This window comes from Alternaria rosae, assembly GCF_020736505.1.
Source record: "Alternaria rosae strain MPI-PUGE-AT-0040 chromosome Unknown BKA58scaffold_2, whole genome shotgun sequence".
NCBI classification, from domain to species: domain Eukaryota; kingdom Fungi; phylum Ascomycota; class Dothideomycetes; order Pleosporales; family Pleosporaceae; genus Alternaria; species Alternaria rosae.
In genome coordinates, this window is record NW_025763571.1 from 4307083 (window position 1) to 4328295 (window position 21213).

Here is a 21213-nt window from a genome sequence, read left to right on the forward strand (position 1 = left end):
TTCCTTACGACGCAGCTCGCTACCCACCACACCAAGGGCCACCATAGTCACTGCCCTCCAATATAGACGAGACTCTTCCGCGATCCGAAGTAAGCCGATAGATCGCTTGCGCCACCCCAACCACACTCGCTATCGAACACGAGGCGGCGACGCCTGCGGAGCTCTCAAGATGCCGAAGAAAGCCATCGACTCTCGTATCCCGGCCCTGATCCGCAATGGCGCCCAAGAAAAGAAGCGCAGCTTCTTCGTAGTTGTCGGTGATCGCCAAAAAGATGTCATTGTCAACCTTTACCACATTCTGCTGAACGTGGACGTCAAGTTGAACAAGTCGGTACTGTGGGCGTACAAGAACAAGCTGCTAGGATTTTCGAGTCACCGCAAGAAGCGCGAAAAGAAGATCAAGAACGAGCTCAAGCGCGGAATACGCGATGTCGATACCGAAGACCCATTCGAACTATTCGTCTCGACGCAGAACATCCGATATGTCTACTACAAGGAAACCGACAAGATTCTGGGTAACACATACGGCATGTGCATCCTGCAAGACTTCGAAGCGCTTACGCCGAACCTACTCGCAAGGACAATAGAGACGGTCGAGGGTGGAGGATTGGTCATATTGCTGCTCAAGGGCATGAGCAGCTTGAAGCAGCTATACACAATGTCCATGGACATCCACTCGAGGTATCGGACGGAGGCACATAGCGACGTGGTAGCGCGCTTCAACGAGCGCTTCCTCTTATCACTTGGAAAATGCGACAGCTGCTTAGTCGTCGATGATGAGCTCAACGTGCTCCCCATTTCAGGAGGAAAGCATGTTAAGCAGCTGCCTCCACCAGACCTAGAGCTGGAAGGTAAGACACCGAAGGCGAAAGAGCTGGCAGAGATCAAGGAGTCTTTGGCAGACTCGCCTCCCACAGGAGACCTTGTCAAGCTTGCGAAGACAGTAGACCAGGCCAAGGCTCTGCTGACATTCGTGGAAGCCATTGTCGAGAAGACGCTTCGCAGCACTGTTACCCTCACAGCAGCCCGTGGACGAGGAAAGTCAGCAGCTCTTGGTGTTGCAGTGGCAGCAGCAGTGGCGCATGGATACAGCAACATCTACATCACCTCGCCCAGTCCGGAGAACTTGAAGACGCTCTTCGAGTTTATCCTGAAGGGTTTCGATTCGCTAAACTACGCAGATCACCAAGACTACACCATCATGCAGTCGACACAGCCCGATCAGAACAAAGCCATCGTACGAATCGAATTGCATCGACAACACCGACAGGTTATCCAATACATCAGGCCCGAAGACTCGCACGTCTTGGGACAAGCAGAGCTTCTGGTGATTGATGAGGCTGCGGCGATCCCTCTGCCCCTTGTACGGAAACTGATGGGTCCCTACCTCGTCTTCATGGCATCGACCATCAACGGTTACGAAGGAACCGGTCGATCACTGTCGTTGAAGCTGATCCAGCAACTTCGCGAACAGTCGCGCGGTAAAGGAAACAACGGCTCAACTCATGTGGTTGATCGTTCGACTGGAAAGGAGACAAAGGACGGCAACGAGACATCCATGACTGGCCGGTCACTCCGGGAGATCACACTGTCAGAGCCCATTCGATACGCTCAAGGCGATTCCGTGGAGCGATGGATGAACGATCTTCTATGTCTGGATGCAACACTACCCCGAAGGACGAACACGCAAGGATGCCCGCACCCAGACAAATGCCAACTTCTTCATGTCAATCGGGATACCCTCTTCTCGTACAACCCTGCTGCCGAAAAGTTTCTCCAGAAGATGATGGCGCTATACGTAGCTAGCCACTACAAAAACACACCCAACGATCTCCAGCTCATGTCGGATGCGCCCGCCCATCAGCTCTTCGTGCTCACTGGGCCCACAGAAGAGAACAAGCTCCCCGAGCCTCTTTGTGTAATTCAAGTAGCGCTCGAGGGTCAGATCAGCAGGGAGAGTGTAATGAACAGTCTTAGCAGAGGACAGCGTGCAGGCGGTGATCTCATTCCCTGGATTGTTTCGCAGCAGTTCCAGGATGAAAACTTCGCAAGTCTTTCCGGAGCTCGCATTGTACGGATAGCGACGAACCCGGAGTATGTCAACATGGGCTACGGATCAAAGGCGTTACAGCTTCTGGTAGACTTCTACGATGGCAAGCTCGCTAGCTTGTCGGAATCTGAGCCTCAGGAAGTGGAACAGATGCGCAGAGTGACAGAGGAAGACTTGGAGAACACGTCGCTCCTACAGGATAATGTCAAGATTCGGGAAGCCAACGAGATGCCGCCGCTATTTGCCCGACTACAGGAGCTGAGGTCACCGAAGCTCGACTATGTCGGTGTGTCGTATGGACTTACATCGCAGCTTCACAAATTCTGGAAACGCGCATCATTCGTCCCAGTCTACCTAAGACAAACACCCAACGATCTCACTGGAGAACACACATGCATTATGCTTCGTTCGCTCGAGACCACTTCATCCGACGGCAGCTGGGTCGCCGCGTTTGCCAAGGACTTCCAAAAGCGCTTCCTCTCACTTTTGTCCTATCAGTTCCGCTCATTTCATTCCATCACCTCTTGTTCAATAGAAGAGTCCGCATCAGCGGGATCCAAGTTAGACGCCGACTTAGCCGCAAAACCCATCAGCAAGGCCGAACTAGACGCGCTCTTCACACCGTTCGATCTCAAGCGTCTGGACTCGTACGCCAACAACATGCTCGACTACCACGTCATCCTTGACATGCTGCCTCCCATCGCCACCCTCTTCTTCACCGGCCGTCTCAAGGGCCAAGTCAAGCTCACCGGTATCCAAAAGGGACTACTTCTCGCCATCGGTCTGCAACGCAAAGAGTTCTCCGACGTGGAGAAGGACTTCAACCTCAACTCCAGCCAGTTGATGGCCATGTTCGTCAAGATCGTACGAAAGGCCGCCACAGCATTCCGCAGCATAGTCGAAGGCGCAGTCGAAGAAACCATGCCCGACGCTATGGAAGTAGAAGAGAATGGCGCTGGCGATGTTACTGCCGAGGACGCCCACCGCTTCATACCCCTCGAGAAGGACCTACAAGAGGAGCTCAGGGAAGGTGGCGATGAGTTCCTGGCTGAGGACAAGGAGAGGCAAAGGAGCATGATTGATGCTCTACCTCTGCACAAGTAAGTTCTTTACGTTCCGCAGTCACACATCGAACGGCCACTAACTGTTCACCTACAGGTACGAAATCGGCACCGGAGCCGCTGACTGGGAAGACGCCGAACGCGCCGTCAGCAATGCCGCCAAGAAGGGCGGAGCGGGCAGCATGACCGTTGCCGTCAAGACGGGCGAAAAGAAGAGGAAAGTCGGCGAGGCAGTCGAGGAGGCGTACAAGGAGGCTGAGAAGTTCAAGGAGGGCGCTGCAAAGAAGAGCAAGAAGCACAAGTCTGGTAAGAAGGCTTGATCAATCGAAGTATCACGCTGCGTATGCATGGTAAAAGGAGTTCTTATCCTGGCGTTATATCATGTTTGGGAAAATTCAGTGCTTTGTACTTGAAGTAGTAAGGTAGTCCCTAGTGTAGACCGAACCATTGCTTGATTGAACCGATAATCTCGCTGTAATGCCTATCCTCTCTACTCGACCCTATCAATTCTGACCGAAACGAAGAAGAAGATTATAATATTATATCCGCATAATGGGTAGTTTGAAAGAGCGCACCCAAAAATCGCTACCAGCAAATCTGTAAAATAAAGGACAGATTCGAAATGATTTAATCATGGGGGGATATCATACGCATAACAACGAACAATATGGAAAATGGAGATGGCCCATCTTCTCTCTCTTCAATCCCTTCAATCACTTCCCCATACATTCCCCTTGTAATCTGATAACAAATAAGAGTCAGATAGTTAAACTCCTCCTCACGGTCTTCATACAGACGGACAAACGATAACACCATGCCCCTTGGTCTTATACAACGGAAACCAATGATCCGGCAACACAGCATCTCCGCTTGTATTCTAAAAAGCGTCTTCGTTAGGGCAGGCCGTGACATCGTGACCCTCGCTCTCGCAGAGCGCGCACCATTTATCCGGATCAGCGATAGCAGCGCCCTTGGGAGGCACGAGATCGGAGTTTGACGCGTTGAACGAGGGGGTGGGGAGAGGAGATGTGGGCGCGTTGCCTGGTGGTTTCGAGGGGCTGAGCGCAGAAGGGCGGGCGCGGTCGGATGAGACGGAGAGACCGCGGAGGCCTTCGATGACGACGTCCTTGCCGCTTCGTAGACCGTCTTCTTGGGGGTATGGAGAGGCGTCTCCGCCCATGGCGGAGCAGTTTAGGATGTCGTGGCCGCCTGTTTCGCAGATCTCGCACCAGAGGAGGCTGCTGTTGGCGGAGGAGCGGCCGTCGGACTCTGGCATTACGGAGAGTGCGGGGGGTGCATCGCGGCGAGTCTGCTGTGGTGGTTCACGCCAATTGACGACGGTGTCTTTTGAGTCGCGCTCTGAGGGTTTTTCTTGGGTTGCCGTGTATTCGGAGAGGCCGTTGCTGATGACGCTTTCGCGTTGCTCTGCGAGGCCGAGCTGCTTCTTTAGCGCCTCGAGCTCACGTTCCAGTTCTTCTTCTCTGTAGGCCTTGCGCTCTACGAGACCACGGAGCTCCTCTTTCTCGCGCTCGAGTCGTTCTGCGTTTGCTTTGGCGCTCTGGAGCTCTTCAGCGTCGGCATTTGATGCTTGTCGCGATAGTGGTGAGCGAACACGGTCATCTCCTCCACCAGAGCTCAAGGAGTGGATGATGGCCTTGAGACCTCGAATCTCATCGTCGCGCTGTTCGACTTCTCTTTGCCCTGGTGTGTGAGGCGCGTCGACCATGGCGCCGGCCCCCTTCAGAGCAGCAGCGGCCTTTTCGCGTTCGCGACGAAGTTCGGATCTGCCTCGCTCGACTTCGCCCCGCAAGAATTCAACTTCGCCTCGGGCCTCTGCCTCGCCTCTTCGCGCATCTTCGAGACCTTCTTCTAATTCTTGTACAAGCTCTTCTAGTTGTTTCAACTGCATCGCTACAGTCTCGACATCTTCGCTACGAGACTGGTATTCCCGTAGCTCTTCTTGTAACTCTTCCACCTTCTTTTCGTATACGCGCTCGGTTTCGGTGCTGGCCAGCTCTAGGGTATCGATGGTGCTTCGGAAATCGGATCGATGTGCATCGAACTCGGACGTGAGCATGGCGATCTTATCGTTCTTCTCCCTAAGAAGTGCTCGTAATTGCGCTACATCAGTAGGCTCGCTGCTGCCATGCGCCGAGCCCATATCCATACCGTCTTCTGGTATCAGGCTCTGAATCTCTGACAGACTTGCTTCCATTTCACTCAGTGACGCAGCCTGCTCCTTGAGCTGCTTCTCGCGTTCGTCCAGGAGCGCCTGAAGCCGCTGTACTTCTTCATTTGGTTGCGAACCGAGGCGCGAACCAGGCCTTCTATGCTTGTAACTTGACATGGAGTCATTGCTGGTTCGCGCTGCGCCGACCGGCGTCGTCTCATTGTCCTCGTCGATAGTATCTTGGTGGCCGAGACGGGAACTGCTTCGTGAGTAGGGTCGTTGCGGGCCAGGTGTGCGAGGCTTCTGTAGGGGAGGGGCTCTTGGTGCAGGGCTGGCGTAACGGGGAGGCGCTGGACTTGCGAATCGTGGGGGTGCGCCGATTGCGCTCTTGGAGAAGCCAGAGGGTGTAAGTCCGCCGCTTCTTGCCGGTGTTGGACCGGTACCAAGGCTGCCTTTCCGAAGAGGAGACTCGGGTCTGTACGATGGTCTGGCCTGGGGCGGCCGCTTGGGACTAGGCGCGCGGGCTCCGGGTCCGACAGACTGTGAGAACTTCGGCTTTGGCATAGAGGGGGTGTCTGGGCTGAAGCTTGGCTTCTCTATAGTCGAGAGACTGAAGTTGTTATGGTATGAAGGCGTGGTAGGCTCAGGTGCGAAGTCCGACGAGTCGGCTGAGACCCGTTTCTGAGCGCGATGTACAGGCAAGAAGATACCAGAGCCGGGGACGGATGTATCGAAGTATTGTGTCCTGTAGAAGTCAGTACGCGCGCATATATATCAAGCGTTGTGTGTGCGTACCCATCGACAGCGCCGTCGTTCTTGCCCCGCGCTGCATACTCCCTGTTCAGTTCGACTCCCGCGAAGACGCCCTGCTTGCCCCGAATACTGCCAACAAACTTGACGACACCGACCATGCCGCCGGGCACATCGACCGTGTCGCCGACATCAATGTCCTTTCCGTCTGCGCCCATCCTGTTCGATGGCGAGCCTCCAGCGCCTACTAATGCGGATAGCGATGCTTGCCGTGCGATGTTTCTGCTGGCGTTCAACGAGAGATTGGGCGACGATGCAGTGGGGTGGAGTGCAGGGCGCGCTCCAAGACGCCTGGGAGTATGCGGGTAGGCCATACCGGACGGCTCGTTTGACAGGGTCGACCTGTTTGGAGTTGCACAGGGCAGGTTGGACGGTGTTTGTTTTGATGGGATGGTACCGCAGGGGTTGGACTGCCAACGTAGCGGCGACTGACGAGCATGATTAATTAACCGATCGCTACCTAATCCATCTGCATTGTCACGTCAGGGGAAACGTCCCTCCTTTTCTACGCGCAGCCCCTCTTTTCACTTCAACATTGCTTCGAATAACATCTCCCATTCTCGAGCTCGCAACTGAAATGCGACAGTATGTCATACAAGGTGTGGTACGCGACGGTAGCGTGCAGATCCTTGTGCATTGGGACCGACAAAAAGCAATCACTCCTGTACCAATGACAGCATGTAGCCGTCCTATGTCTCGCGACAAGCAGACCTTCATCTGCATATACTAGACAATGCTACTGCTTATTTGAAGCATAGCGAGTTTCGCACGATGTGAATCAACTTCCCCATACTCGGATGCCTGAACTATTGGACTATGCTAGTATCACCAGTCATTATTGACCATACTATTGATATCCCAAAGTATGTCAACGCCACAAAAGCACGATCAAATCACGTACTTAATCTCCGATGACCAAACCATGTCCTTGCTTTGTTGACGCGAAGAGACTAAGCCCTGCATAAACAGTGAACGCAAACGCGTGGGCACGTGAGGAGGAGCGGGAGCGGGAGAGGCAGTCGGATTCCCGGCTGCCTCCCGATCGGCTGTGGGAGGCCTGGAATAACCAAAAGATATGAAGACGAGTGCAAAGCTCTATGGTAACGTCGTGGAATGAACAGTCCAACAATTGCAATCAGCCCCGAGGCTTCCATATCTACTTGAACTACAGACGTGGTAAACACATGGATTCAGTCATTAAGACTGCGTTCCTAGGTAGTACACGGGAAACAGCAGCTTTCCAATAACATGCATCTGCAGTTATCTTCGGAAACGCTTCAAGCTCCAAAATGTAAAATCCCGTCACCATCGACTCAGATACCTGCGGAGTCGCCGCAGTTCCCGACTCGCCGACCGAGCGCCTTTCCCCATGTTCCACAATTGCCTCGGCTCACGCCTCGGTGATGGTCAACCGCGCCAACTACATCACTGCTCGCGCGCCCACACCATGTTTACTCAACAGCCGCTCTCACCATGGCCGGCAACGTGCGACAACCAATCGACATTGCGTCGCTAGAGCGCTACATCACTGCCAATGTACCCGAGATCAAGGTTCCGCTGGACGTGAAGCAGGTGCGTTGTCTGATGCTCGGGAGAGCTGGGCATGTTCGCTGGATATGAAAGCTAACAAATAGAAAGTTTGGCTATGGACAGTCGAATCCGACGTACCAGTTGACGGATAAAGATGGCAAGAAATATGTTATGAGGAAGAAGCCCCCGGGCCAACTGCTGTCAAAGGTATGCTGAGGCTGTTCAATCTAGAATGTCGATTATCGTGATTGACACAGAACTATATAGACTGCGCACAGAGTCGACCGCGAGTACAGAATCATCCACGCACTCGAAAAGACCGATGTTCCTATCCCGCGCGCACTATGTCTTTGCCAGGACCAGGACGTCATTGGCACTGACTTCTACATCATGGACTTCCTCGACGGGCGTATCTTCGAGGATCCCGCGATTCCAGGTGTAACAGCTGAAGAACGCACCAAGATGTATGAACTCTCAAAGGCACTTGAAAATTGACGACAGTACTAATGCATAACCTCCAGGTGGCACTCCGCCATAACTACGCTCGCGAAATTCCATCGCGTATCCCCCGCGTCTGTCAACCTCGCCTCGTACGGCAAAGACTCCGGCTTCTACAACCGCCAAATCGCAACCTTCGATACGATCTCCAAGTCACAAGGTTCGGCAAAAGACAAGGAGACCGGGGAGCCAGTAGGCAAGATACCACACCAAGACGAAATGGTAGCCTTCTTCAAGGACCCAAAGACGCAACCAAAAGACCGCGCGACCTTTGTACATGGCGACTACAAAATTGACAACGTCGTTTTCCACAAGACAGAACCCAGGGTAATTGGTATCCTGGACTGGGAAATGAGCACGATTGGACACCCGCTGTCTGATCTGAACAACGTTCTCGCACCCTACGTGACAGCATCGGATGAAACCGCCATGTCTATCGGGCGCGCGCACAAGGGTTTTCAACCGGGAGCCACACCTGGTCTGCCTACCCGAGAGCAACTGATTGCGTGGTATTCTGAAGTTGCAGGCTGGGATCCGCGACCAGACTTTGTTTGGGGCGACGCTTTCAGTACATACAGGAGCGCTATCATCATGCAGGGAATTGCGGCACGGTATGCATTGAGACAGGCGAGTAGCGAACAGGCGCAGTCGTATGGGGCTATGATGAAGCCCTATGCGGAGATTGCATGGGGCCTTGTGCAGAAGATTAACAAAGGCGAGAAGGCGAAATTATAGTATTCTCATCTGTATAAGCTGCCCGTTAGTAAATCATGCTTCAAATGCACTGGAACTTTTGTTCGAAAATCGTGACTTGGAGCTGTAAAGGTGGTTTGTTGATTCTCTGACTCTGAAGATAGTAATGGCCGGGCGCCGTTGCACTTTTCTCTACCAGATTCTTTTATCGAGATCCAAGCCTATCCTTGCCCAATTTGCCCAGCTGGTATCATGTGGGTACAGTATCGTCCTGTAGATATGAAAATGTCAACATAGATGTTCCGCAAATGTCCTCCGTGATGGTATTGCTCTGGATGGGCAGGCGTAAAAAGGGGCCTGGTGAGGCATACCCGTAAGTGTTCGCGCCTCAAACGCCCATGCGCCTTATAATGCCCGGATTCTGTCCCTCTGCCTCGCTCTTGGTCTCGTTCGATGTACCACGGGCGCTGTATTACCCTTCGCTTGCGCGTGCAGTTTCCTATCGTCCGATCTTGGGTACGTCCTGGTTGATGCGGTCAAGCGCCTGCGCCTTGGTTAGCTTTGGTTTCTTTCCTCTCAGGAAATGGGATTGCGTACTTCAAGCATGACCACGGCATTTCCTCTGATGACAACCATGCCAATGCGCACCTTCTCACCGCCAGCCTTCTCTTCTAGCGCCTCATCGAGTACAATGTTTAGGTAGACCTGCGGTGTGTTAGCTCGATTCAGAGGCGACGGGGAACGAGTACATACGTCGTATCCCCGGAGGATACCCATGACTTTGCGGCTGCCATTGAGCTGGACGAGAACGCGCTTCTCGAGGTACTTTACAAGGTTAGGTTCTGGAAGCTTGCGTCGGCGTTGTTCACTCACCTTCTTGAGTTCTGGCTGTGCTTGAGGCATCTTGACGGTGGTGGACTGTTTTGAGCTTAAATGTGGCGGTACAAGTTCCTGGTAACGGCTTCAGGTGGCTTCGCTCGTGTGGGTCGATCGTGAGCTGGAGACGCGCGTGGTGTTCACAAGCAAGAGCAGCGCTGCGCATGGTGGGATAGCTCCGTGGATTTTGCGGAGGGCCCGTGCGTAGGCGGCAGTCACGACATGTGCGCGCGCATGCTATCTTCTGCTCTACAAGTCATACAAGTCAAGATCCCTTGCTGATAAAGGAATTTCTGACACAACAATCTCAACGATGAAGCGATCCGGTTCCAACCGCGTTGCACGCAAGATTGGCAGCTACGACGACGAAGCATCCACCGACAGCGCGAACACCTCGCCGAGCGAAGTACAGAAGCCCACAGGTCAGTCACAGATTGTCGCGATTGCCAGCTTTTCTGACGTTGGGGAAACTCACAGCGAATCTCTCCAGGCCTCGTTGAAAGCTGGCGACTTAGGTGGCTCCGTACTAACTGGCCTTGTAGTCGTCAAGCGGCCAACGATTGGTAAAGCGAAGAAGCGTTCTTCCCTACGAGTGTCTTTTGGTCCAGGCGAAGACGCGAACGATGGCGACGACTCAAGCGACACAGCCGTCGTGACCCCAAAGAAGGCAAACCTCAGTCGCATAGCCCTGGAGAAGAGTGCGCAACTCCGGGCGCGCTCACCCCTCGTACCTGAAGCCGCTCGCCCAACTGAATACAGCAAGGACTATATAGCAGAATTGCGAAACTCGACGCCGTCAACACCCCGCGACCTGAATACGTCCGCTGAAGATGAAGAGGAGACGCAAGCCCTAGATATCGCATCGAAATTCGGTACTGTCGCGTCGCTAGAGACGTCATCTGCGATCCCCACAGAAGCCGAGATTCGAGAGAAGAAGGCGCGAAGAAGACGTTTGGCGCATGAAGAGAACGCCCTCGACGACGAAGACCGCGCGTGGGCATCTGACGACCAGGGAGAAGACGAGTTTAGACAGCACAGGAACGAGATTTCTCTTCGGCCAAAAGACAAATACGGAGAAACGCGTCTCATACACGAAGATGAGGACATAGCCGAAGGTTTCGACGATTTTGTCGAAGATGGCAAGATATCGCTTGGTCGCAAGTCAGAGAAGGAAGCGCGACGAAGACGGCGCGCGGAAATGGCAGAACTCATCAACGACGCCGAAGGTGGTTCAGGCGACGATGGAACGGATGACTCGGACGAAGAGAGGAATACTGCTTTTGCCGCAGCTCAAGCCCGCGCGGGACGATACGGCCAGAAGCTCGAAGACGAGGAAGATGGCACGACGACTCCACCGCGCATTACGCCCCTGCCAGACCTAGACGAAGTCCTTGAAGGCCTCACGATCGATATACAGATGAAGCAGCAGAGGAAGGACTTGATCTTGCAGAAGCTACAAGACCTTAAGGACGATAAGATCAGGATCGAGGAGCGGAAGAAGTACCTCCAGGAACAACTGCAGAAGACGGGCGACGAGTACGAGAAGCTGCGCCAGGAGTCAGGGCTTCCCGCTTTACCCGCAAACGGTGTTGAGGGAGGTCGCTTGATCACAGAGAGGGGGTTGGATAGTTTGGGTACTACGCCTTTGGCTGGTACTACACCCATAGCCGGTAGATCTAGCGACGACTCTGATGATGAGTAGCGTTTGTCAGAATTGGAGTATCTAGCTTCAGCATGGAAATGCTGGGCCAACCGTATAGCAATACTATGAACATCGTTCATGAAGGTGTATGAACGCTCCTGTAACGCCTGAGTTCCGCCTCGATATAATACAAGAGCCTGAAAGCTCGCTGTTGTTCGTATCCGTAAACTCCCATCCGTATGCAATTGCTCTTCCTCTAGATCTATTCCCTCCACAAGCCCAAAACACACCTCACACTTGCTCTTCCTCTTTCCATGCTCACTTGTTCTCATCCAACTCCTTCCACACCTTCTGTATCTTCTCCCTCTTCTCCTTGGCGGCCTCGCGATTCTGCTTCGTCCGCTCGAGTCGCAGGCCACGCAGGCACATGTTGACTTTGTATTTCGCGTCGGTGCAATTCCCTGTTACTTTCCAGATGAAACCGCGGTTATGGCATTCTTCTAGGGCTGCGACGACATCTGCGCAGTCTGTTCCGTGGGTGTTAGAAAGTGCCGGCTGTGGGATGCGTAGAGGGGGAGGGGTGGCGCACTCTTTTGGACTTCTTCGGTGTGCAGATGGGGATGCATTGTGGGTTTGCGCAGGACGTGTTGTTTGGGAGGGAGGTTGGTGGGATGTTTGAGAGGACTTGGAGGAGAGGGTGGTGGTGCTGGGCTCGATCGGACGGGTACTTAGATATGTTGAAGTTGCCGACGAATCGAATCGTGGAAGATCTCGTGAACTGCGTCCGAGCGCGCGCCTTCACTCGGAGCCACTTTGTGTCGGACGCGTAAAGACTCGCGAGACTTTTCAATTCTACTCATATAACCGTTTTCTGCCCTCAATCCAAAGCGAACAGTTCCTTTCTCTTTAGACGTTCGTCCGGGCAGAGTACGCATAGAATCAAGAATCTTTTCTCCCCCGAGTTCCCCGCAACCACCACCGACTCCTCACCACCGGGCACACGTCAAAAGTCATATCGTCAGTATGGCATCCCAGCAGCAGCTGAAGAAGCAACAAGGTCAGTAGTCATATTGATTGATCTTTTCGCCCTCTCTGACCCAGATCAGAGCTCCAGACGACATATCAAAACTACAAGGTATGAACGGTTCGCAAAGGCGTGAATGCAAATTGACTTCTTCGAAGAATACACTCCAAACAATTGCCTCAAAGATTGGCGATATCGAGCAAGAAACAGAAGAGCACAAGTAAGTTGCGTAGCACCATCACTACGAAGCCACACCCGGCGATCTTTCAAACCTTCTCACACCGCTCGTCCCTTGCATTGCTCCATGACTTGATAGTTCCGATGTACCATACCGCTACATGTTCTCATTACAACATAATCAGTACTGACGGCTACCAGACTCGTATTGGAGACGTTGCAACCATTGTCAGGAGACCGGAAATGCTTTCGTATGATCAACGGTGTCTTGACCGAGCGAACGGTCAAAGACGTTGTGCCGATCCTGCAGACCAACTCTGATGGCCTTAAGCAGGCTCTGGAAGAGCTAGTCAAGCAGTACAAGTTGAAGCAAGATGAGATGGAGAAGTGGAAGGTACGTCATCAGTAGCGCTGGGATCTCGTACAGCGTGGGCCCAGCTCCTATCTCAATATCGCACAACTAACTTTCCCTACAGAAGAAGAACAATGTCCAAGTTGTCCAACAGCCAGGGCAGTAGAAGATACCAGTGATGCAACAACCCTTTGACAGGATGGGCACACGGCATATGCTGGGAGCCACATGAGATGACGCAGACGAGTACGGCAACGATATCTCTGGTGACTGGAAATGGGATAGATAGATTGGGACCCTGACAAAGGGTTCTGCATGTTCCGATACGGAGCATACAGACGTAATAGGGTCTCTCCGGTTTCCGATCTTTGCACAGCAGGCCGCGACAGAACAGCACGACAGAACAGCACAGCCTCTTGATGACAACGAAGAGCTTACCGGTGGATAAGGTCTATATGGATCGTGTACTATACCTCTCACAAACTATGCGAGAATCTTGCAATGTCACGATTGAACCAGCCACAACAGATCCGAGTAGCTGGGCTTTCAGCTACCATCGTACCAATGATGCCACACATGCAGCCTGAAAGACCCCACAAGCTCCCAACTACGTACGTGTCTACCTGGAGTGACTGATTCAGGAATGCACCGTTGTCCCGGCACGTGCTCCCAAACCCAGGGGTTTCTGCAAGATGCGTTGTCCAGTCGGCTCCCACTCAAAGCGACGCACTGATCTGCACCATCTCACCCATGAAAACGGACACGTAGCTCATAGGCTACCGGCAAAGTCTTCACAGAGAATGACGAACGGTCCGGGGGTAGAGTCGTTAGTGGCTGACTTGAACGTCATCTCGTGTTGGCTTAGTGAAGCTGGAGCAAGGCTGTATGCAATATGCGCGAGAGCCCAACGAACAGCGAAGACTACTGACGTCGATGACTGCCTGGGATCATGCTAGAAGAAACTTGGACAACACACGTTCTTGCTGAATGTCATCCGTGGCTGCAGTGGTGAAGACGCGGCAGAGATACAGGACGTGGGGTGATGTTGGTAGGGCTGCCGAATGAGCTGCTGATGCGACTCGCATACAGGATCGCCAGCTAGCTTGAGAAGTCTGCAGTAGTAGGTCAGGTTCCGAACAGACGGTATGCCGGTGCTATGACCGGTCCGAATAGTGAAGGACATGCACGGTATTGTAGAAAGCTGCGCGTTTGAAAGCGAGTTCGGGGCTCAATGTTGCTAGGCATGATGTGAGGGGAGCTGTTTCGGCACGGGCCGGGATTGGTGCGGGCGGCCGAATTTCTCTTCGTTCTCACCATTCGATTCGCCCATCGAGGTAAATCCCCAATCCACCATCTCTCCGCGCACCAACGCTATCGCGCGTCCAAGCTCCATCCTCCCCCATCTTCTCCTCGCGCTCCTATTGGTAGGCGCGTCGTCAACTGCTCCAACGTCGCGACGTCAAGTCTCGATTGACAACTGCCACGCCTAACTGCGCCCGAATAACGCCCTTGATTCAAGCCGGTACGCCTGCATATCGTCCCACCGCTACTCGTAAGACACAGTCTGTGAATCGCTACTGTCGCACGCGGTATCGTGCCCGCCGACCGTAACACACCAACTCCGCCGTGTGTCGCGACTCCCCCGATCGCGGTCGCGCCTGCCACTGTCGCGAAGCGCTCCTGCCAGTTTCATCGTGGGTGCGACGCCAGCATCGCAGGTAGTTCCGGGCGTTACCACGAGCCGTAGTTCACTCGACGCTCCCTTGCGCCGTGCTCTCCGCTGTCGCAGCTCCCCACGTACGTTAGCTGCATCCCAAGCTGGCTTCTGCATGCCACTAACCGCTTCCTTCGCCAGGCCTCTCGTTACACCACTGACCGCAGGTTGCATACTCGGCCGCCAAGTTGTCCCGTCGTCTTTCCCAGTGACGTGGTCGCCAACGAAATAGTCGCCAGCGCATACGCTTCCGAGCAGGCAACCGATAATATGTCGGCCTCTCCCCCAAAGCAGGAGGGTGTGGAACCAGTCCAGTCGCCTGACGAAGAACAGCCCATGGACAGGAACACAGAGGAGAACACAGCTCAGATAGGTTACGAATTCGAGGTCAAGGAGCAAGACCGATGGCTTCCAATCGCCAATGGTACGTCTATTTCCCTTGCTGCCTCCCGCTGTTTTGATTTGCGCACCGTTTCGCTCCCATCTGCACGTCGACGGATTGCTCCAACGGGCGTCTCTGGATGCCGACAGTTCCTCGACTCGCGCGTCTCTGCGTCGAATCACCGCAACTCGGCAGCCAGTCAGGTCTGCCGTGTGCCTGGAAAACGGCCGGCGTGCAGCCTGCGAAATGTCGTCTTCTTCTCCACACTCGTCCCTCTCCCCGCCCCTTTCGACGCCGAAGAGTACAAATGCGAATAGCAGCACGGCTTCGGATGCTAACATACGTAACTTTGCTCCAGTCGCGCGAATCATGAAGATGGCGCTCCCCGAAAACGCCAAGATCGCCAAAGAGGCGAAAGAATGCATGCAGGAGTGCGTGAGCGAGTTCATCTCCTTCATCACCAGCGAGGGTATGTCTCACTCCAGCCCTGTCCGAGACCGCCACTGACTCTGTTATCAGCCTCCGAAAAGTGCCAACAGGAGAAGCGCAAAACCGTCAATGGCGAGGACATCCTCTTCGCCATGACGTCGCTCGGTTTCGAGAACTACTCGGAAGCCCTCAAGATCTACCTGTCCAGGTATCGCGAAGTAAGCTGCCAACTTTTCCTATTCCCCCCTTGTCCTTCTTTTGTTGCCTACTATTTGGCCGAAACGTTTATCTGAACTATTGGTATTGATTGGTGGTACGAGACCCTCCTCGCAAATCAGAACAAACCACCCACTGGGCAGTTCGGTTCCGCAGGGCCCGGCGGGCCCGGTGCAGGTCCCGAGAATCAGCAACATGTACTGAGTGGCGACTCCGAAATGACCGAAGACGGCACAGCCTTTGGCTACACGGTCCACAACGGCAACGGAAACGAGTACTAGGCGTCTCAGGCTCCGGTGATCAAAGAGGAACCAGAAGAGGAGGAAGACGATTGCAAGAAGCAGAAGCAGTCGTATATCTACCCGATCACCGGAAAGGAAATTCTCCCGAAGAAGGAGTAGTGATGAAGTTAAGGACACCTTCGCTATGGTCAGATTGTAACAAACGCGCAACTGTCGCTCACAGTCGGTGGATCATGTTTGAGGTTATCAGGGGTGGGATGCAGGTGCACAAACATTTTGATGGGTTACGATTGGCTGGAGTAGGTCAGGACATACATGGGCAACCACGATACCTTTTCGCTTTGCCGGATTGCTGGCCTAGATATTTCTTCTTGCTCACACGAGCTTTACAACATTCGTTATATCCTTTGGATCAAATACTATCTGCTTCACAACACACCGAAGTCAATGTCTCTTTATTGGCGTGACATTGGTGCTGTACATGCACTTCTAATGACTGTTGGCGGCTGCAGCCTGTCTCCGAGCAATGAGTTGGCTCAAAGGTACATCATCGTCTTGTTCGTCGTAGAACTCCACATCTTCATCCACTCCAAAATCCTTCAGTCGTTCGCCCTCTGAGTTTCGCCAAGCTGCCTCGCCTTCCCGCTCTTTACCATCCTTTCTTCTCCCACCCTCCTCCTCTTCTTCTTCTTCTTCTTCCACGTCATCACTAGCATCATCCCCATACGCATAGTCTTCACCATCCCTCCCCGCCTCCCCATCCATGTCATCCTCCACCACATCTCTTTCCACAGCCCCAGCATACGGTCTCCGCCTCCTCACCGCATCCTCTGCCTGCCTCATCTTGAACGCCGCAACAGTATCCTCAGCATTCAACTCCGACTCGGCAAACCGAAATGCATCCGCATTGACCGCCGTCGCATTCCTCCTATAAGCCCGATCCGGATCCGGAGGCGGCCAAACCGTGCCCTCGTCCTCAAAGCCATTCGTCTCAAAAGACAAGCCACTGCTCAAACTAGGCGTAGGAGCCAAGGGGTTAAACCACTGCAACGGGTTTCTCGAGTTCATGCCCTGTACGATATTCGACCAGATACCAATATCGTACGGGAATTCCTGTTTCTTGATGCGTATCTTGGTTCCGTCGGGACTGGGTAGGTAACCGCCATACTGTCGCGCACGGCGTAGAAGCGTTCTATGGCGCTCAATCTCCCAGCCTTCGATTGTGGTTTGGTTGATGGCCAGGCACCAGAGGTTTCTCAGTAGAAGAACGCCGAGGATGAAAAGGGTGATTGAGTTTGTCAGGAGGACGGCGAAGAAATGGCCTAGTTGGAAGGGCGTGGGGCCGAGGTAGGAGGGCATGTCTAGATTGGACCAGAGATGCGAGAGGCGGATGAAGAGGAAGTATTGGAGGAGTGAGAGGCCGAGGGTGGTGAAAAGGAGGAAACGGAGGAAGTGGGGGAAAGTGGTGTGGCTGACGCAGTTGTTGGTCCAGGGGCAGTGGTGGTCCATTTTGGGGATGCATCTTTGACACTCCTTGCAATGATGCGCTCTAGGCGGCTTCGCAGCATCGCACTTCCGACACCATTTCCGGCTCTTCCCTACGCCATCCAAACCAGTCTCTTTCCCAGATACATCGCCATGCCCATCTCCCTTTTCAGCACCCAACTCTTTCTTCAGCGTCCAATCCTTCGGTATCGTCCCGGCATCAACGAAAACACTCTTCGTATACGTAATCCATATCAACACCAAAATCACATTCGATACGATGAGTTCATTCTTCGTGAGCGGAGCCGGCTCCAACTGCACCAACAGCCATTGTGAGGGATAGCCGAGGAAGAAGATGAGGACGTAGACAGCCGGGACCGCACATTGATTGATTTCCATCATGCGAGGGACATTTGGGTGGAGTTGATGATTTGATGGGAGATGGGAGAAAAGGCAGGATGACGTTGCAGACGTGGAAGGAGGTTTCGCGTCGACTAGGGTTGTTTGCGGATGTGGTGGATCGCGAAGACACGTGATTGGACGATCATGTAAAAGCAACGGCTCACACCTTTCATTCGTCCGTCGTCATCCTCTACCAACAACTCCATCGCGCCTGCCATCTCTCGTTCGACAGAGCTTTCGAAGCTCTTCCAACAACGCGAATGCCATGGCGCTCTCAACATGGCCGTTTTTCCTCCTCATACCTACTTTCGTTCTAGTACACCTGTTCGTTTCGCCGTACACCAAAGTCGAAGAGTCGTTCAATATCCAGGCTATACATGACATTCTGGTCCACGGGATACCTACAGAGAATGCAGATCAGTTCTTGACGGCGAATTACGATCATGTTAGTTTTCCGGGGAGTGTGCCGAGGACGTTTGCGGGCGCGTTGGTTTTGAGTGGGTTGAGTAGGCCTGTGGTTGGGTTGTTGGGGGATATGGAGCAGGTGCAATTGCTCGGTGAGTGGATTTGAGGGTTCTGGATGGATGGTAATGGGACTGATTGTGTGTTTGTGTAGTCAGAGGAGTACTTGGACTGCTCAACGCGGCTTCGCTCATTGCATTTGGGAGAGGCGTGCAGAAGGCTTTTGGTACTAGTGCTGGGATTTGGTATGCGCTGTTCCAAGCCAGCCAGTTCCATGCTATTTATTATGCTTCAAGGACGCTGCCTAATATGTTCGCTTTCGTGTTCAGTAAGTTATGCGAGTTGATTCGTACATCTATTGGCTTATATCGACTTAGGCAATTTGGCCTTGCGGAGCTTGTTGCTCGCATACACTGTACCATGGAGTACCTCCAACATCTCAGGATATTATAGGCTGTGCCTGTATCTGCTCACGATTGCCGGTGTAGTCTTCCGCTCGGAGCTAGCGATCTTGGTAGGAACAATCACCATCTACTTGTTCATCACTCGGAGGATATCCATCACAAGCGTCATCATCCCAGCTGGACTTGGTGGCCTCGTCATCGGCCTTCTCTGCACTATTCCTCTAGACTCGTTCTTCTGGCAATCTTTCCCGCTATGGCCCGAGTGGACGGGGTTCTACTACAACACTATCCAAGGACATTCGGCTGACTGGGGCGTCTCTCCATGGCATTACTACTTCGCAAATGCCTTGCCACGATTACTACTGAACCCTGCAACGTATCTGTTTTGCATACCAGTTGCAGTCCTGAACACATCGACATCCAGACGAAGCCTGGATCTCCTTATTCCATTGCTCAGCTTTGTCGCGCTGTACAGCTTTCTTCCGCACAAGGAATGGCGCTTCATTCTCTACGTGATTCCAGGTTTGACTGCCGTCGCTGCAGATGGAGCAGCCTGGATCTGGAACCGCAGAACAAAGTCAATCGTATACGCGACTCTGAGCCTAGTTTTACTAGGATCAGTTTTGGTATCGTTCGCCGCATCTACTGGGATCCTGGGTATTTCCAGTCTCAACTACCCTGGAGGTGAGGCCCTCCACACTCTACACAAAGAGATGGATCACCCGTCCAGAAACCACTTCAACGTATACTTCGATAATCTTGCTTGCCAAACAGGCGTCACGCGGTTCCTTGAGAGCCACAGAGGACCACAGACTGTACTCGACGTCCTTGAATCACAGGATACTCTGAACAGCAGAACATGGACATACGACAAGACCGAAGACCCAAACGTCCTGCTAGACCCAATGTTTTGGACCAAGTTCGACTATGTTCTTGCTGAGAGTCCAGAGAAGGTTATTGGTAGCTGGGAAGTGGTCCATACTGTGTATGGGTTTGGCGGGCTCAGGCTTCTGAAACCAGGAGAAGAAAGTGGCTCGCTGGTCGAGCAGTCGGATACGACCACTTCACAAGATAAGTGGGCGTCGAAGGCAGCAGCAATATGGCATGAACTGGAAGGGTTGCTAAGGAATAGCGTGTTGAGAGGTTACTGGGCTGAGATACGGATGGAGCCAAAGATTCGTATCTTGCAGAACCAGATGAAGTAGTCGTTAGAAGTAATGAGCAGTAACGACTAGGAAATGTAATCATTCAGCCCCAAGTTAGTGGTTTGGTGAAAGTCCGCGGGCGTCACTCGCGTTGAAGGACCCTTGCGCTTCGCATACCCCGCCACGCGGGCTTTCTGCCCCACCAAGCTCTCTCTTCCCAAGCATCGCGTCGACACCCAGTCTCACCACTCAACGCAGCACTCTCTGAATCCTCAAAGTACCTGAGAGTCCGAACTATATCACACTTCACAAAATGTCAGCCGACGCGTTACCGAAGCCCGTCGTCTACTGCGGAGGCAAGCATTCCCACGATTCATTCTGCGACTAGGGCTAATAAGAGGCAGTATGCAGTCTTCCACCTGAAGTAGGTATGACACCGAGACGCGTTGGACGGGAATTAGCGACTGATTGATCACCAAATAGTACTGCGAGTTTGGCGGAACAACGAAGAAATGTGAGGAATGGCTAGAAGAGGCGCATCCAGATCTGCACGCGAAGCTGTACTCAGCAGGTACGTATAGTACACCATGTTGGGAAGCCTATGGCGCGCTATCACGGCACACAAAATGCGGTCTGCTAACTCCTCTTTAGAAGCGCTACAGCAGAACATGGCCTCCCTCTCCGTCGACGCCCAAAAACGCGCCGAAAAGGACGCACAGAAGAAAGCCGCCAAAGCTGCAACAGCCGAAGCACGCGCAGCCGAGACCCGCGCATCGTCCAAGATTCTCATCAAACGTATCGAACGCAACAAGCGGAAATACGTCACCGCCGTACAGGGTCTGGAAGCGTTTGGTCTCGACATCAAGAAGGTGGCAAAGGACTTTGGCAAGAAGTTCGCGACAGGGTCAAGTGTCACCAAGATCCCGGGTGGCGGCGAGGAGATCACAGTGCAGGGTGATTTGAGCGAGGATATCTTGGAGTTCTTGGTGGATAAGTACGATGAGGTGCCTGAGGACAATTGCGAGTTGATAGAGGATAAGAAGAAGAAGAAGGCTGAGGGAGGTTGAGTGGCTTGACGGGGCGTTGGGTGTCAGGAGATGAAGTGTATATCAGCATAAGCATAGGAGTTGTTTGCTGGCGCATGTAGGCGCAAGATAGAAGATGAGGAACTCATGATTGGAGACCAGTCCACTGTAGAGGGCGTGGCTTCGTGTTTATCCGTTCCTTTACCCTCGTTGCAGCATAGCAGTGCATATGTCCAGATGATAGGGCTATCAACGCGTCTCTTGTGATGCAATACACGGGACGAAGAAGCATGTGCTGTCCATCGTGTACCCTCGAGACACATCATACATCTGTAAATGTAGTATCACGATAATGAAAAAGGATCTCTTCATCTTTGAAACGAGTTGTGATACTCAATTAGCATTCGAAGGAGAGTGGTGTCCG

The 21213-nt window shown here is 53.1% G+C and overlaps 11 protein-coding genes across 11 annotated transcripts; 7 read left to right on the forward strand and 4 right to left on the reverse strand.

The window, feature by feature from the left end:
* Positions 1 to 14: 14 nt before the first annotated feature.
* On the forward strand, positions 15 to 3595 carry BKA58DRAFT_378528 (N-acetyltransferase-like protein). The gene is made up of 2 exons (XM_046169707.1): positions 15 to 3150; positions 3209 to 3595. Exons 1-2 carry the CDS (start codon positions 170 to 172, stop codon positions 3429 to 3431), a joined length of 3204 nt encoding a protein of 1067 aa, XP_046029874.1. The 5' UTR covers positions 15 to 169; the 3' UTR covers positions 3432 to 3595.
* A 393-nt stretch (positions 3596 to 3988) lies between these two features.
* Positions 3989 to 6249, reverse strand: BKA58DRAFT_309478 (uncharacterized protein; the record flags this gene model as incomplete). The annotated part of the gene is made up of 2 exons (XM_046167246.1): positions 3989 to 6026; positions 6077 to 6249. 2 exons carry the CDS (start codon positions 6247 to 6249, stop codon positions 3989 to 3991), a joined length of 2211 nt encoding a protein of 736 aa, XP_046029875.1.
* Positions 6250 to 7434: 1185 nt separating this feature from the next.
* On the forward strand, positions 7435 to 8921 carry BKA58DRAFT_108774 (kinase-like domain-containing protein). Its single transcript, XM_046163879.1, has 4 exons — positions 7435 to 7663; positions 7730 to 7828; positions 7889 to 8085; positions 8143 to 8921. The coding sequence occupies exons 1-4, from the start codon at positions 7565 to 7567 to the stop codon at positions 8852 to 8854; spliced, it is 1107 nt and encodes a 368-aa protein (XP_046029876.1). The 5' UTR covers positions 7435 to 7564; the 3' UTR covers positions 8855 to 8921.
* Positions 8922 to 9311: 390 nt separating this feature from the next.
* Positions 9312 to 9715, reverse strand: BKA58DRAFT_436741 (uncharacterized protein; the record flags this gene model as incomplete). Its single annotated transcript, XM_046173432.1, has 4 exons — positions 9312 to 9356; positions 9410 to 9517; positions 9566 to 9637; positions 9686 to 9715. 4 exons carry the CDS (start codon positions 9713 to 9715, stop codon positions 9312 to 9314), a joined length of 255 nt encoding a protein of 84 aa, XP_046029877.1.
* Positions 9716 to 10001: 286 nt separating this feature from the next.
* Positions 10002 to 11390, forward strand: BKA58DRAFT_409383 (nineteen complex-related protein 2-domain-containing protein; the record flags this gene model as incomplete). Its single annotated transcript, XM_046172148.1, has 2 exons — positions 10002 to 10110; positions 10231 to 11390. 2 exons carry the CDS (start codon positions 10002 to 10004, stop codon positions 11388 to 11390), a joined length of 1269 nt encoding a protein of 422 aa, XP_046029878.1.
* A 258-nt stretch (positions 11391 to 11648) lies between these two features.
* On the reverse strand, positions 11649 to 11956 carry BKA58DRAFT_436743 (cytochrome c oxidase biogenesis protein Cmc1-like protein; the record flags this gene model as incomplete). Its single annotated transcript, XM_046173433.1, has 2 exons — positions 11649 to 11857; positions 11920 to 11956. The coding sequence occupies 2 exons, from the start codon at positions 11954 to 11956 to the stop codon at positions 11649 to 11651; spliced, it is 246 nt and encodes an 81-aa protein (XP_046029879.1).
* A 118-nt stretch (positions 11957 to 12074) lies between these two features.
* Positions 12075 to 13427, forward strand: BKA58DRAFT_378540 (Prefoldin). Its single transcript, XM_046169708.1, has 5 exons — positions 12075 to 12387; positions 12437 to 12465; positions 12513 to 12574; positions 12733 to 12925; positions 13008 to 13427. The coding sequence occupies exons 1-5, from the start codon at positions 12354 to 12356 to the stop codon at positions 13047 to 13049; spliced, it is 360 nt and encodes a 119-aa protein (XP_046029880.1). The 5' UTR covers positions 12075 to 12353; the 3' UTR covers positions 13050 to 13427.
* A 1440-nt stretch (positions 13428 to 14867) lies between these two features.
* BKA58DRAFT_436745 (nuclear transcription factor Y subunit B-10) lies at positions 14868 to 15905 on the forward strand (the record flags this gene model as incomplete). Its single annotated transcript, XM_046173434.1, has 4 exons — positions 14868 to 15021; positions 15338 to 15448; positions 15499 to 15626; positions 15729 to 15905. 4 exons carry the CDS (start codon positions 14868 to 14870, stop codon positions 15903 to 15905), a joined length of 570 nt encoding a protein of 189 aa, XP_046029881.1.
* Positions 15906 to 16355: 450 nt separating this feature from the next.
* On the reverse strand, positions 16356 to 17930 carry BKA58DRAFT_427563 (palmitoyltransferase pfa4; the record flags this gene model as incomplete). Its single annotated transcript, XM_046172986.1, has 1 exon — positions 16356 to 17930. The coding sequence occupies exon 1, from the start codon at positions 17751 to 17753 to the stop codon at positions 16356 to 16358; it is 1398 nt and encodes a 465-aa protein (XP_046029882.1). The 5' UTR covers positions 17754 to 17930.
* Positions 17931 to 18524: 594 nt separating this feature from the next.
* Positions 18525 to 19824, forward strand: BKA58DRAFT_307189 (Alg9-like mannosyltransferase family-domain-containing protein; the record flags this gene model as incomplete). Its single annotated transcript, XM_046167147.1, has 2 exons — positions 18525 to 18543; positions 18593 to 19824. 2 exons carry the CDS (start codon positions 18525 to 18527, stop codon positions 19822 to 19824), a joined length of 1251 nt encoding a protein of 416 aa, XP_046029883.1.
* A 124-nt stretch (positions 19825 to 19948) lies between these two features.
* On the forward strand, positions 19949 to 21192 carry BKA58DRAFT_378554 (translation initiation factor SUI1). Its single transcript, XM_046169709.1, has 4 exons — positions 19949 to 20120; positions 20169 to 20188; positions 20248 to 20335; positions 20416 to 21192. Exons 1-4 carry the CDS (start codon positions 20078 to 20080, stop codon positions 20829 to 20831), a joined length of 567 nt encoding a protein of 188 aa, XP_046029884.1. The 5' UTR covers positions 19949 to 20077; the 3' UTR covers positions 20832 to 21192.
* The last annotated feature ends 21 nt before the right edge of the window (positions 21193 to 21213 follow it).

Bases quoted from the DNA above. Each gene is read 5' to 3' on its own strand.
- BKA58DRAFT_378540 (XM_046169708.1), top strand. From the start codon at position 12,354: ATGGCATCCCAGCAGCAGCTGAAGAAGCAACAAG. The intron at 12,388-12,436 runs GTCAGTAGTCAT...GACCCAGATCAG, and splicing joins GCAGCTGAAGAAGCAACAAG to AGCTCCAGACGACATATCAA. The intron at 12,926-13,007 runs GTACGTCATCAG...CTTTCCCTACAG, and splicing joins ATGAGATGGAGAAGTGGAAG to AAGAAGAACAATGTCCAAGT.
- BKA58DRAFT_108774 (XM_046163879.1), top strand. From the start codon at position 7,565: ATGGCCGGCAACGTGCGACAACCAATCGACATTGCGTCGCTAGAGCGC. The intron at 7,829-7,888 runs GTATGCTGAGGC...AGAACTATATAG, and splicing joins CGGGCCAACTGCTGTCAAAG to ACTGCGCACAGAGTCGACCG. The intron at 8,086-8,142 runs GTATGAACTCTC...CATAACCTCCAG, and splicing joins GCTGAAGAACGCACCAAGAT to GTGGCACTCCGCCATAACTA.
- BKA58DRAFT_378554 (XM_046169709.1), top strand. From the start codon at position 20,078: ATGTCAGCCGACGCGTTACCGAAGCCCGTCGTCTACTGCGGAG. The intron at 20,189-20,247 runs GTAGGTATGACA...ATCACCAAATAG, and splicing joins TATGCAGTCTTCCACCTGAA to TACTGCGAGTTTGGCGGAAC. The intron at 20,336-20,415 runs GTACGTATAGTA...ACTCCTCTTTAG, and splicing joins CGCGAAGCTGTACTCAGCAG to AAGCGCTACAGCAGAACATG.
- BKA58DRAFT_378528 (XM_046169707.1), top strand. From the start codon at position 170: ATGCCGAAGAAAGCCATCGACTCTCGTATCCCGGCCCTGATCCGCAAT. The intron at 3,151-3,208 runs GTAAGTTCTTTA...GTTCACCTACAG, and splicing joins GATGCTCTACCTCTGCACAA to GTACGAAATCGGCACCGGAG.